A 15707-nucleotide genomic window follows, 5' to 3' on the forward strand; every position below is an offset into this window, starting at 1 on the left:
TAATTTCAGAGAAACATTGTCTCGTTTCTATATAAGTTATATGGGTTATATACATGTATATGCCTGTGTGCCTAGGTACCATATCCGATGCAGACTTTGGTGACTATGGTTTTCCATATAGATCTATCCTTCATTTTTTGGATGACTTCCATTTTCTCAATGTGTAGCCACCTGGCTATGCTTTTGATGTACATAAGCTGAGGTCTTCCTCTAGGTTTGCTCCCCTCAATCTTTCCAGAGAGTATGAGTTTTTCCAGTTCATCTTCCCGCATGATGTGTCCTAGGAATCTGAGTTGTCTTTCTCTTATTGTTGGTATGAGTGATCGAACTGCTTGGGCTCTTCTGAGAACTTCTTCATTTAATGTGTGTGTGGTCCATGATATTTGTAACCTTCTCCTGTAGAACCATAATTCAGCTGCTTCTAGTCTCTTTTCCATTGCTGAAGAAATGGTCCAGCATTCACTTCCATAAGTCAGGATAAAATAAATGTAGCACTGCAGTATCCTGTTTTTAGTGTACATGCTCATCTTTCTGTCTGTTAATATGGTCTTCATTTTTTGGAAGGCTTCTTTCGCCATTGCTATTCTGTATTTGATATCTGTGTCGCGTATATACTTGTATATAGTTAAAATAAACTTGACTTGGTTCATTGTTTCTAAATGAATCGAAATCAGCTTTGAGTGGATTGTTAAGCAGATCGGTGATATTAGTGGTTGTGGTCAGAGTTACAATAGGAGAGCTGTTATTCAGTTCTGGGGATCAATTAACTTAGTTTTATTGAAGTCACCCTGTCTTTAAAACTCATATTATTGTCTTGTTTTTAATTCTTTTCTCTTTCATGTTCTTTCCACTGCACATGAACAAAACTGCAAAGATACACAAGTACAGATGTTATACTCAAATGATCCATGCAGCTATTCATAACAAGAACATTTTGTTCTTTTATATTGCACAGCAGAGGTTGTGAGCACCTGATTTGTAAGTGGAGATAAGAAAATTAATTGTCTCCCACTCATTGGACCACAAATCAAAGCTTCATAAAATGGTGTTTTCAACACTCTTGTCATGGTCAAGCAGTGTGAAGGTAAGATATTCAGCCCACCAGGTCTGAGATGGCCTCAGTCTCCCATTGCTGCTTATTCTAATGGAAAAGCAGTTGTCAATATTATGTAGGAATATATCATAAATAAATAAAACTCCAGCTAGTGGTGCTTGTCTGGCAGTAACAGAAAGCCTGTGCAGGAGAGTTTTTAAGGTGGAAAAGACCATAAGATATAGGAGCAGAAGTAAGCCATTCGGCCCATCGAGTCTGCTCCACCATTCAATCATGGGCTGATCTAATTCTTCCAGTCTTCCCCCCCAGCTTTCAGGCCCATACCCTTTGATGCCCTGGCGAATCAAGAACCTATCTATCTGTGCCTTAAATACACTCAATAACTTGGCCTCAACAGCTGCTTGTGGCAACAAATTCCACAGATTAACCAACCTCTACTAAACTAATTTCTCCGCATCTCAGTTCTAAAAGGACGCCCTTCAATCCTGAAGTTGTGCCCTCTTGTCCTAGACTCCCCTACCATGGGAAATAACTTTGCCATATCTAATCTGTTTAGGCCTTTTAACATTTGAAATGTTTCAATGAGATGCCTCCTCATTCTCTTGAACTCCAGGGAATACAGCCCAAGAGCTGCCAGACATTCCTCATACGGTAACCATTTAATTCTTGGAATCATTCTCGTGAATCTTCTCTTAAACCCTCTCCAATGTCAGTATATCCTTTCTAAAATAAGGAGCCTAAAACTGCACACAATACTCCAAGTGTGATCTCACGAGTGCCTTATAGAGCCTCAACATTGCATCCCTGCTCTTATATTCTAAACTTCTAGAAATGAATGCCGGCATTGCATTCGCCTTCTTCACAACCAACTCAACCTGGAGATTAACCTTTAGGGTATCTTGCACAAGGACTCCCAAGTCCCTTTGCATCTCTGCATTTTGAATTCTCTCCCCATTTAAATAATAGTCTGCCCGTTTATTTCTTCCACCAAGGTGTATGACTGTACACTATCCAACATTGTATTTCATTTGCCACTTCTTTGCCCATTCCCCTAAACTATTTAGTCATAGTCATACTGTATTGATCCCGAGGGAAATTGGTTTTCGTTACAGTTGCACCTTAAATAATTAGTGATAAAACCATAAATAATTAAATAGTAATATGTAAATTATGCCAGAAAATAAGTCAAGGACCAGCCTATCGGCTCAGGGTGTCTGACCCTCCAAGGGAGGAGTTGTAAAGTTTGATGGCCACAGGCAGGAATGACTTCCTATGACGCTCTGTGTTGCATCTTGGTGGAATGAGTCTCTGGCTGAATGTACTCCTGTGCCCAACCAATCCATTATGTAGTGGATGGGAGACATTGTCCAAGATGGCATGCAACTTTGACAGCATCCTCTTTTCAGACACCACCATCAGAGAGTCCAGTTCCATCCCCACAACATCACTGGCCTTACGAATGAGTTTGCTGATTCTGTTGGTGTCTGCTACCCTCAGCCTGCTGCCCCAGCACACAACAGCAAACATGATAGCACTGGCCACCACAGACTCATAGAACATCCTCAGCATCGTCCGACAGATGTTAAAGGATCTCAGTCTCCTCAGGAAATAGGGACGGCTCTGACCCTTCTTGTAGACAGCCTCAGTCTCTCTACAGGCTCTGTTTCCTCAACACTACCTGCTCCTCCACCTATCTTTGTATCAACAAATTTAGCCACAAATCCATTAATACCGTTGTACCATATAACCTACTGTATAATATAGGACTACTTTATGTTGTACTAATACATTATATTGAGCATGCGCTATTAGGCGGGTATTGATCTGTATATATGTGTTCAGTTCGGGTTCCGTAAGTAAAAAGCAACACTCATAACACGCTGGAGGAACTCAGCAGGTCGGGCAGCATCTGTGGAAAAGATGGGTCGACGTTTCGGGCTGGAACCCTTCGTCAGGACTGTAGAGGGAAGGGGCAGAAGCCCTATAAAGAAGATGGGGGAGGGTGGGAAGGAGAAGGCTGGTAGGTTTCAGGTGAAAAACCAGTAAGGGGACACTATCTCGGACACTTCTTCTCCCCTTTCTCGCTCTCTCTGTCTCCATCTCTGGAGACAGACATCTTCTACAAGCCCACTGACTCTCATAACTACCTCAACTATACCTCTTCCCACCCCGCCACATGCAAAAATGCCATTCCCCATTCCCAGTTCCTCCATCCCCGCCGCATCTGCTCCCAGGATGAGGTTTTCTGTTCCAGGACATCTCAAATGTCCTCTTTCTGTAAGGATCGTGGTTTCCCTTCTGCTGTCATTAATGATGCCCTCACCCGCATCTCCTCCATTTCCCGCACTTCGGCTCTCACCCCATCCTCCCACCACCACAACAGGGACAGAGTTCCCCTTGTCCTCACCTACGGCCCCACCAGCCTCCGGATCCAGCACATTATCCTCCGCAACTTCCACCTCCTTCAACAGGACCCCACCAAGAAGCACATCTTTCCCTTTCCACCCCTCTCTGCTTTCCGCAGGGATCGGTCCCTCCGCGACTCCCTGGTCCACACGTCCCTCCCCACGGATCTCCCACCTGGCACTTATCCCTGTAAGCGCAAGTGCTACACCTGTCCCTACACCTCCTCTCTTGCCACCATTCAGGGCCCCAAACAGTACTTCCAAGTGAGGCAACACTTCACTTGTGAGTCTGTTGGGGTCATCTATTGCATCCGGTGCTCCCGGTGCGGCCTCCTCTACATCGGTGAAACCCGACGCAGATTGGGGGACCACTTCGTCGAGCACCTCCGACCATCCGCCATAACAGACAGGATTTCCCAGTAGCCACCCACTTCAACTCTGCTTCCCATTCCGGTTCAGATACGTCCATACATGGCCTCCTCTACTACCATGATGAGGCTAAACTCAGGTTGGAGGAGCAAAACCTCATATACCGTCTAGGTAGTCTCCAGCCCCTGGGTATGAACATTGAATTCTCCAACTTCCGGTAATACCCTCCCCCTGCCTTCCTCTATCCCTATGTCACTCTGCCCCCTCTCCCAGCTGCCTATCACCTCCCTCATGGTTCTGCCTCCTTCTACTACCCATTGTGTTTTCCCCTATTCCTTCTTCACCTTTCTTGCCTATCACCTCCCTGCCTCCCTTCCCCCACCCCTTTATCTTTCCCCTTGCTGGTTTTTCACCTGGAACCTACCAGCCTTCTCCTTCCCACCCTCCCCCCATCTTCTTTATAGGGCCTCTACCCCCTTCCCTCTACAGTCCACAGGGATCAGTGCTGGGTCCATTGTTATTTGTCATCTATATCAATGATCTGGATGATAATGTGGTAAATTGGATCAGCAAGTTTGCTGATGATACAAAGATTGAAGGTGTAGTAGACAGTGAGGAAGGTTTTCAGAGCCTGCAGAGGGACTTGGACCATCTGGAAAAATGGGCTGAAAAATGGCAGATGGAGTTTAATACTGACAAGTGTGAGGTATTGCACGTTGGAAGGACAAACCAACGTAGAACATACAGGGTTAATGGTAAGGCACTGAGGAGTGCAGTGGAACAGAGGGATCTGGGAATACAGATACAAAATTCCCTAAAGGTGTCGTCACAGGTAGATAGGGTTGTAAAGAGAGCTTTTGGTAGATTGGCCTTTATTAATCGAAGTATTGAGTATAAGAGCTGGAATATTGTTATGAGGTTGTATAAGGCATTGGTGAGGCCGAATCTGGAGTATTGTGTTCAGTTTTGGTCACCAAATTACAGGAAGGATATAAATAAGGTTGAAAGAGTGCAGAGAAGGTTTACAAGGATGTTGCCGGGACTTGAGAAACTCAGTTACAGAGAAAGGTTGAATAGGTTAGGACTTTAGTCCCTGGAGTGTAGAAGAATGAGGGGAGATTTGATAGAGGTATATAAAATTATGATGGGTATAGATAGAGTGAATGCAAGCAGGCTTTTTCCACTGAGGCAAGGGGAGAAAAAAACCAGAGGACATGGGTTAAGGGTGAGGGGGGGAAAGTTTAAAGGGAACATTAAGGGGGGCTTCTTCACACAGAGAGTGGTGGGAGTATGGAATGAGCTGCCAGAGGAGGTGGTAAATGCGGGTTCTTTTTTTAACATTTAAGAATAAATTGGACAGATACATGGATGGGAGGTGTATGGAGGGATATGGTCCGTGTGCAGGTCAGTGGGACTAGGCAGAAAATGGTTCGGCACAGCCAAGAAGGGCCAAAGGGCCTGTTTCTGTGCTGTAGTTTCTATGGTTCTATGAAACATCGACTCATCGTTTCCACGGATGCTGTCCGACCTGCTGAGTTCCTCCAGTGAGTGTTGCTTTGACCCCAGCATCTGTAGATTATTTTGTCCGTAAGTAAAAAAACCCTGTTAACTTAGCTCCAGTCTTTAGTGTTTTTACTTATAGTTTTGTTGTGTAACCTGGCCACATACACAAAAAAATGGCGATGAGGTTACTGAACCTGCATCGTATCAGAACGTCGTGTTTTAATTGATAACGGCACTCAGAAGAAGCAGAATGAGGCCGCGAGTCTGAAAAGAGGGAGACCAAAAGACACAGTCGGAGCTGTGGCGCGTCCAGGCGAGACCACAGCCGGCGCTGAACCCCAGGGCTGAGGGTCTGCCTGCCTCAGAAGGGAGATTTAAAAAAAAAAGGAGCAACGCACGCATCTAGCCAGAGCACGCTCGCGACGCTAGCAAAAAAAGGTCACCTGAGTCAAAAAGAAAACAAGGGACTGGGATTAAATTAACAAGGGACTGGGGCTAAATTCACATAACAAGGATAAATTAACACAACAAGAATAGCGTTAATTGGAACCATTACAGCATTTGATAGTGGCATTGAAGACTGGGCAAGTTATATTGAAAGAATAGAGTTATACTGCGATGCTAAATATGTTAATGAAGAAAAGAGAGCCAGCGTCTTACTTAGGCTACATCCACACTAGACCAGATAAATCCGTAACTGAAGCTTTTTCCTCTTCATTTTGACCCTCCGTCCACACTGAAACACCATTTTCCTCCCCCGAAAACGGAGATTTTCAGAAACGTTCTCCAGAGCGAATAAGTCTGAAAACGCCTAATATCCAGTGTAGTGTGTACAGGGTAACCATCTATTTTTTAAACCGCTGTTATGACGTGCTGGAACAAATGGAGGTGGCAGCGCGGCATTTCATTGTTTTCTTGAACGCAACCTCCAACACCACAACAATATCTGACAATAGATGTGTAACATCCTAATGTAACATTATATGGAGATACAAGATAACACTGATGTAGACATGTTTTATACATTTAACAAGGTGCTTTATTAATGTATTGCTTGTGCAATTGTCACTTTTGCCCAGTAACTCGTTTTATTGCACATGTTAAATACAGCAAAATAATACACAAAGACATGGCAAAAGTAAAGGCAAGCAAATTTCACTTTTGCCCAGTAACAAGCCTTATTGCATTTAGTTATAGCTGTCACCCCTTTCATCGGTGAAGAGACTATGGCTGTAAGAAATGTTTCTGGACAAACGCACCAAGTCTTTCGTTTGGCAATTTCTAGTCTGTAACTGGACAAATGCGCACCAAATACACCATTTCCTCTTCGCTTGTTTTCTGTGTGTCCTGCGCATGCCCAGTAGGAGGAGATTCGCCCAAATATCCGTTTTAATGTGAACAGAGGTATTTTTAAAAACACCTAGTGTGGACACCTGTCGTTTTTTGCACGAAACTGGCGTTTTAAAAATTATCTGGTCTAGTGTGGACGTAGCCTTAGTGTAATGAGCGCGAAAACATATGGCCTGCTACGGAGCTTGTTAGCCCCTGAAAACCCAGCTGACAAAATATTCAAGCAAATAGTAGACATTCTCCAACAGCACTTAAACCCCAAACTGCTGGTCATTGCTGAAAGATTTAAATTCCATAAACGGAATCAGCAAAAATGAAAACATTTCTGAATATTGTGCTGAATTGTTCAAATTATCAGAATATTGTCAATTTGGAGCTGGTCTATCGGATGCATTAAGGGACAGGTTAGTGTGTGGCATGCACTGTGAAACCACACAGAAGAAGCTCCTGTATGAAAAAGACCTTACATTCAAGAAAGTGCGAAACATTGCAATATCATTAGAGGTGATATTGAGAGGTGCCTCAGAGATGCTCAAAAATCTCTGGAATATGCTACAAATAAAATGTCACTGAGCAGAAATGAAGGAAAGAAATGTTACCATTATGAAAACATGCTGAACAGAAATGAAGGAAAGAAATGTTACCGTTATGAGAACATGCTGAACAGAAACGAAGGAAAGAAATGTTACTGTTATGAGAACATGCTGAACAGAAATGAAGGAAAGAAACGTTACCGTTATGAGAACATGCTGAACAGAAACGAAGGAAAGAAACGTTACCATTGTGAGAACATGCTGAACAGAAATGAAGGAAAGAAACGTTACCATTATGAGAACATGCTGAACAGAAATGAAGGAAAGAAACGTTACCATTATGAGAACATGCTGAACAGAAATGAAGGAAAGAAACGTTACCATTATGAGAACACACTGAACAGAAATGAAGGAAAGAAATGTTACCATTATGAGAACATGCTGAACAGAAATGAAGGAAAGAAATGTTACCGTTGTGGGAACAGATCACATGACCCTGATGACTGCTGGTTTAAAGACAAAGAATGCCGAAACTGTGGCAAACAGGGCCACACTGGCAGAGTATGCAAAGCTTGTCAACAGCAGGAAAAGGGCAAAATACAGAGAAACAAGAAACCCCAGGAAGGAAAATACAACAAGGTACACAAAATGAAGGAAGGCAGTTCTGATGAAAACGACTCCGATGAAAGTGAATTATCTTGTCTGCAACTTTACAGCATGAAAGAGACAGATGATCGAAGAGTAATAAGGATCACTCCACAAGTGGTAGACGTGAGACTGAAAATGAAGTTGGATACAGGCTCAGTTTTAACAGTAATCTCTGTACACGACTACAAACGACTGTTGGAATCGATTGCTAGGGATGAGATTACGGAGTATCTGGAGGCACAGGACAAAATAGGCCAAGGCCAGCATGGTTTCCTGAAAGGAAAATCCTGCCTGACAAACCTACTGCAATTCTTTGAGGAAATTATAAGCAGGGCAGACAAAGGAGATGCAGTAGACATGGTGTACTTGGATTTTCAGAAGGCCTTTGACAAGGTGCCGCACATGAGGCTGCTTAACAAGATAAGAGCTCATGGAATTACAGGGAAGTTACTCGTGTGGGTGGAGCATTGGCTGGTCGGCAGAAAACAGAGGGTGGAAATAAAAGGGTCCTATTTTGGCTGGCTGCCGGTTTCCAGTGGAGTTCCACAGGGTTTGGTGTTGTGTATGTGGCTGGGTTACACAACAAAACTATAAATAAAAACACTAACCTATTAGCGTGGCCACCGAGGTGAACGTTCGTGGTCTTTTGCTGCTGTAGCCCATCCACTGGTGTGTGCTGAGAGATGCTCTTCTGCGCGCCACTGTTGTAACGGGTGAATATTTGAGTTACCATCGCCTTCCTGTCAGGTCGAACCAGTCCGCCTATTCTCCTCCGACCTCTCTCGTTAACAAGGTGTCTTCACCCTCAGAACTGCCGCTCACCGGGTGCTTTTTGTTTCTTGCACCACTCTGTCTGGCCGGACGTCTGTGGAATGCGGGAGGAAACTGGAGCACTCAGGAAACCCACACAGTCACAGCGAGCTCCTCACAGACCATGTCGGAATTGAACCCGGGCCACTGGGGCTGTATTAGTGTTAGGCTAAGTGCCACGCTATCGCGCCAGCCACACTTGGCCAAACACTGCTTTGATGTCTCAGCCCACCCCCCGGGATTCAGTTTGGGAGACAAGAGGCCCATCATGGTTGAGAGGATTTCAACTGACCCCAATCAGTGAGCAGGAGCACCAGAAGAGAGAAGGTTTGCACTCAAGATTAAAAAGACAATGCTTCACGGCAGTTTTTGGGGTAGTTTATTGATAGACGTTACCCAGAGGAGCAGAGAAGACCCCCTCCAGAGACTTCAGTTATATTTATTATAATTATTATTATTACATTACCATATTATAATTTGATATTAAGTTACTAAGTAAATAATTGGTAAGTGTTTGTATGTTAAGGGTACGCATACTGGGGGCACTATGCTAAACAATAAAAATAACAGTTGATACGCTATTAAAATAAAAGAGTGTACCATATAACCTACTGTGTAACATAGGACTACTTAATGTTCTACTAATACATCGTATTGAGCACGAGCTATTGGGCGTGTAATGATCTGTATATATGTGTTCAGTTTGGGTTCCGTAAGTAAAATGCCCTGTTAACTTAGCTCCAGTCTCTAGTGTTTTTATTTGTAGTTTTGTTGTGTAACCCGGCCGCATACACAACAACCGTAGTCCAAATCATTGACATACATCGTAAAAAGCAGTGGTCCCAACACCAAACCCTGTGGAACTCCACTGGAAACCGGCAGCCAGCCAAAATAGGATCCTTTTATTCCCACCCTCTGTTTTCTGCCGACCAGCCAATGCTCTACCCATGCTCGTAACTTCCCTGTAATTCCATGAGCTCTTATCTTGCTAAGCAGCCTCATGTGTGGCACCTTGTCAGAGGCCTTCTGAAAATCCAAGTACACCACATCTACTGCATCTCCTTTGTCTGCCCTGCTTGTAATTTTCTCAAAGAATTGCAGTAGGTTTGTCAGGCAGGATTTTCCTTTCAGGAACCCATGCTGGCCTTGGCCTGTTTTGTCCTGTGCCTCCAGATACTCCGTAATCTCATCCCTAGCAATCGATTCCAACAACTTCCCAACCACTGATGTCAGGCTAACGGGTCTATAATTTCCTTTCTGCTGCCTTGCACCCTTCTTAAATAGCAGAGTAATACTTGCAATTTTCCAGTCATCTGGTACAATGCCAGAATCTATCGATTCTTGAAAGATCATCATTAATGCCTCTGTAATCTCTGTAGCTATTTCCTTCAGGACCACACTTCCTTCACTTTCTTCAGTGAAAAGCCTTGCACTGGGGCATTTCTACACTCTCAACCTCAGAAGTCTGGATCCAGTGACATGAACAAATGTCACAAATTGTAGTTTTTCTTGGTTGCAATGGATGACCATTTATTCTGTGCTTTGTCATGCCCTTCGCGCTCCGGGGTGTTGTAGAACTGTCTTTCTGGCCGTTGTATCTTACTGTATCTCATCCACTTAGTCCGCATGCTACAAAACAGCTATGTCACTTTTGCACTGGGTGGGTGTGGCTGTCATTGCATGCAGGCAACTAATTAGAGCACACGCGAGAGCTGAGTGTCCAGAGGGAACCAAAGGTGAGTGAGCTACTCCTGAATGATCATGAGAAGCCCCTTCAGTAGAGGTGCTACTCCTCTCTGGGCACCTGATATATTCCTGCACCTAGTAGAAATCTGAAAAAAGAAACAGAAAATGCTGGAAAAGCTCAACGGGTTTGGCAGCAACTGTGGAAAGAGAAACAGTGAACATTTTGAGGTGAAAACAATTAATCTGTTTTGACCATATCTCAGTATGGCAAACTAAAAATCTTGTCACATTACATTCAGGATTGTTCAGGATTTGATGGTTACATAAAACTTGAGTATTTTTGTGGATGAAATTGGAAATGTAATCATGGAGATCTGCTTCCAAGCATTAATCTGCTTTTGAGTGCAAAACTATAACTTAATCTTTCTTGCTATACCATTTGATTTGTCTAAGTTTCTGTTTTGTTTAACTTTTCTTGTAATATCTTCCAATACATTTGGGGCTAAGATTCTTTTCAAGTTCCAAGTTCAATGGAAGGCATGTTGGGGCCATTTTATGCACTTTTTAAAAATTGCATGCATAATGTCAGAATCTACATAACCAGGTTCAGGAACAGGAATGAATATCAGCTCTTTGTTCTACCAAACTCCATTGACAGCAGCAGCAGAATTTTAGTGCTGGCCATCTTTTGTGTTGAGATTAAGCCATGAAGTATCTTTGATTCTTTAATTCTGGAGGATTTTAATGAAAGAAATGTAATGGTCAAATAAATTAAGTACGAATATATCAGATCAGTACATTTCATCATGACACTCAGGGACTTGGGCTATTTTTTTTGTGTGTGATTGTATGTCTTTCTGCTGTTGTAATCATATAGGTAGGCATCCGTTAGTCTCGTGAGACCATGGATTTTGCACCTTGGAAGGTTTCCAGGGCGCAGGTCTCAGCAAGGTTGTAGGGAAGACCAGCAGTTGCCCATGCTGCAAGTCTCCCCTCTCCACGCCACCGATGTTGTCCAAGGGAAGGGCATTAGACCCATACAGCTTGACACCGGTGTTGTCGCAGAGCAATGTGTGGTTAAGTGCCTTGCTCAAGGACACAACACGCTGCCTCAGCCAAGGCTCGAACTAGCGACCTCCAGATCACTAGACGAACGCCTTAACCACTTGGCCACGTGCCAACACTGTAATCATATATACAGATGGCATTGCATTGCATCTAATTGCAGTGGCTTCTACGGGATCAGCCAAAGTACTGCAGGTCCATCCCAGCAGCGAGTTGCTCAGTGCTGGAGAAACTGAAGGAGCTGAACTTGGTGTGGATCAAAGTACATATACAGAATGTCAACATATGCAACCCTGAGATTCATTTTCCTGTGGGCATACTCAGCAAATCTGTAGAATATTAACTATAACAAGAACAATGAAAGATCACCGGAGTGCAGAAGACGACAAACTGTGCAAATGAAAATATAAATAAATGGTAATAAATAATGAGAGCATGAGATAATATGATAAAAAATCCTTAAAGTGAGATCATCGATTGTGAGAGTGTTTCAATTATGGGGACGTGAGTGTAGTTATCCTCTTTTTTTTCTCTCCAAGAGCCTGATGGTTGTGGGGTTGAACCTGTTTTTGAACCTGGTAGTGTGGGTCCTGAGGCTCTTGTACCTTCTTCCTGATGGCAGCAGCAAGAAGAGAGCATGGCCTGGTGGTGGGGCTCTCTGATGATGAATGCGCTTTCCTACGACAGTGTTTCATGTAGATGTGCTCAGTGGTTGGGAGGGCTTTACGCATGATGTACTGGGCTGAATCCACCATTTTTTTTTCTGTTCAAAGGCTTTTGTGTTTCCATACCTAGCCACGATGCAGTGTCAATACACTCTACTGCACATATGGAAGTTTTAGATGCAATGCCAAATCTCTGCAGACTCCTGAGAAAGTAGAGGCACGGTTAAAAAAAAAAGTCTCAAAAGTTCCGATCGACTCCCGGTAGTCCCGATAGCAGGCGGCAGAATGGAGAAACTCTCCCTGCCATAAACCTCCAGGCACCGACAACTGTCGATGCAGAGTGGATGTGGAGAGGATGTTTCCTATGGTGGGAGAGTCTAAGACCAGAAAACACAGCCTCAGAATAGAGAGCTGTTCTTGTGGAACTCTGTGGAATTCTTTGCCACAGTCAGCTGTGGAGGCCAAGTCTTTCTGTATATTTAAGGCAGAGGTTGATAGATTCTTGATTGGTCAGGGCATGAAGGGAAACAGGGAGAAGGCAGGAGATTGGGGCTCAGAGGAAAAGTTAGATCAGCCATGATGAAATGGCCTAATTTGGTTCCTACATCTATGGTCTTGTGTATTGCTGCCCCATAGATACTGCCTGACCTGCTGAGTTCCCTCAGTACTTTGTGTGTGTGTGTGTCTCTCTCTCCCCCCCCCCCCCGGTTTCCAGCATCAACAGAATTTCTTGTGTTTAAAGTTTCATTATATATGTCAGTGACAGTAAACCTGTTTCTGATTGGTCAGCTTGAACCAATGCCTACATCGGTTTACAGTGGCATTTTCAAAAGACTGTCAACAAAGCATTTACTTCAACTGCATTGATGGAGAAATTGTAGGTTGTGGAAAAGAGAACAATTCCAACTTCAAAAGCTTGCTAATTATTGCAAAATGACAATGATAAATATTCTCGTTCATCTTGCTATCAGCACATTAAAAAAAATCTGTCACCATGTATATTGAACCTTGTGTGAATAGTTTACTGGAAAACGCAACTCCATAAACTCTTCCAATTGTAGAATATAACATACACAAGTCACTAAAATGGTGATCATACTTTTTAAATTCCTGCAGATTCAATCTTGAAAGATGTTGTCCCGAATTAAATTAGCTGCAAGACCATGTGCGTACTTGTACCGTTGTGTACACACGAAGGAGAAGGGAAGACCGTTGATGCTCAGTCCCAGAACAAACAAGGTAATATTTCATACTACTTTAACATAGAATGGCATAACCTTTACTTGAAATATTTCAGGATATTGTCTAATGATGGGATTAGTTGCTTGCTGCAAAGCAGTAAGTGCAGACCTCAGAGAAAAGATAAGAGTGCTTTGCCTCAATTTTTGTTTTCTCATTGTATTGTCTTTATTCCAACAAAATAGTCACTGAACACAACGGTAATGTATTTATCTAAATTTGAATAGCACCAATAACTTATTGAAAATTTTTGCGGAGATGAGGCGGGAGGGCAAATTGATGCTAAGTTGAAGGTGCAGAGGTCTCTCAAGGAAGCGATTATTTTAACCAAGAAGACAAAGTAGTTAAATTTGGGGTTTAAATTTATATTTGCAAAAGGAGGAAGTTTGCACAATAAATTTGGCTCAAGTTTTAAATTTCAAATTCAAGATACTAAATATGCAATTTGTCCCTTTGTGCATATTGTAGAGTTTAAATAGCAAGAAATTAAATTCATGAAGTGTTTCAGAGGTGTTCATTTTTCTAGATTAGTATGTAAATTACTGTGTTCAGTTCTGGCCACTTCACTACAGGAAGGATGTGGATACTATAGAGAGAGTGAAGAGGAGATTTACAAGGATGTCACCTGGATTGGAGGCCGTACCTTATGAGAATAGGTTGAGTGAACTTGGCCTTTTCTCCTTGGAGCAACGGAGGATGAGAGGTGACCTGATAGAGGTGCATAAGATGATGAGGGCATTTTTCGTGTGGATAGCCAGAGGCTTTTCCCAGAGCTGAAATGGCTGACACGAGGGGGCATAGTTTTAAGGTGCTTGGAAATGGGTACCGAAGGGATATCAGGGGTAAGTTATTCACACAGAGTGGTCGATGCGTGGAATGCACTGCTAGCAGCGGTGGTAGACGTGGATATAATGGGAGCCTCTTAAATAGGAACCTGGAGCTTAGAAAAATAAAAGGCTAAGTGCTAGGGAAATTTCTAGAGTAGGTTACATGGTTGGCACAACACTGTGGGCCATAAGGCCTGTAATGTGCTGTAGATTTCTATGTTCTAAAGAAAGTAATGCTCTGTACAGAAGGTGACTTGATAGGAAATGATAAAGTAGTGATGGTTGGTGCAGAGGCATAGATTAGTGGGTGGAAGTGTTGAACAGCCATGCTGCTTGGGGAAAGTAATTGTTTTTGAGTCTGGTGGTCCTGGCATGCATCTGTATCTATATACACATTGGAGATGAGGATTTCTTTTGCTGAACTTCAGTATAACTAATCTGGATCTGTATAAGTTGTTTCTCAAAAAGATTAATATTTAAGCTAAGTGGCATCAGTCTGCATAAACATCATATCTGCCATTTTAATGGATAACATTTGACAAGTGACTCAGAAAGGCAGCATCCATTATTAAGGACCTCCAGCACCCAGGGCATGCCCTTTTCTCACTGTTACCATCAGGTAGGAGGTATAGAAGCCTGAAGGCACACACTCAGTGATTCAGGAACAGCTTCTTCCCCTCTGCCATCCGATTCCTAAATGGACATTGAAGCTTTGGACACTACCTCACTTTTTTTAATATACAGTATTTCTGTTTTTGCACGCTTTTTTAATCTATTCAATATATGTAATTGATTTACTTGTTTATTTATTATTATTATGTTTATTTTGTTATTATTTTTTCTCTCTGCTAAATTATGTATTACATTGAACTGCTGCTGCTAAGTTAACAAATTTCATGTCATATGCCATTCATAATAAAGTTGATTCTGAAGTGTATCTGCCTTTGGTTGCCAATTTTTGTCTTTAGTATGTGGCAGCATTGTGCTATCAATATTGACTACATGTAGATTGAAAACAGGTTCACACTCTTGGAAGCTGTCTGGACAGAAGACGGTGCCAGTCTGAGAGGCGGACAGGTCTGTGTGTCAAAAATTGGCGCTGAAATAAAGCCGAGGAGACAAGACGTCAGGCAGAGCCGTGGTAGTAGGGGACACCATAGTGAGAGGTACAGATAGGGGTTTCTGTGGCAACAGGCGAGATTTAAGGATGGTGTGTTGCCTCCCTGGTGCCAGGATCCAGGACGTCACGGACCGATTGCAGGGCATCCTCAAGGGAGAAGGTGATCAGCCGGAGGTGGTGGTGCATGTTGGCACAAATGACGTTGGGAAGAAGATGAGAGACATTTTGCAGCGTGACTTTAGAGAACTCGGAAGAAGGCTAAAAAGCAGGACCTCCAGGGTGGTTATCTTGGGTTTGCTTCCAGTTCCTTGTGCTGGAGAGGACATGAACAGGAGATAGGGGATCTGAATGTGTGGCTGAGGAGCTGGTACGGGAGGCAGGGATTTAGATTCTTGGACCACTGGGATCTGTTTTGGGGTAAGGATGAATTGTA

The 15707-nt window shown here is 43.1% G+C and overlaps 1 protein-coding gene across 1 annotated transcript in view; it reads left to right on the top strand.

The window, feature by feature from the left end:
• The window catches only part of me2 (malic enzyme 2, NAD(+)-dependent, mitochondrial), a 108250-nt gene that overhangs the window by 11838 nt on the left and 80705 nt on the right, over nt 1-15707 (top strand). Inside the window, exon 2 of the mRNA XM_072252193.1 lies at nt 13205-13327. Within this exon, the coding sequence (XP_072108294.1) occupies nt 13220-13327 (108 nt within the window). The 5' untranslated portion in view covers nt 13205-13219. The remainder of the gene's footprint in view (nt 1-13204; nt 13328-15707) is intronic.

The sequence above is a fragment of the Mobula birostris genome, chromosome 3 (assembly GCF_030028105.1).
Source record: "Mobula birostris isolate sMobBir1 chromosome 3, sMobBir1.hap1, whole genome shotgun sequence".
Lineage (NCBI taxonomy): Eukaryota > Metazoa > Chordata > Chondrichthyes > Myliobatiformes > Myliobatidae > Mobula > Mobula birostris.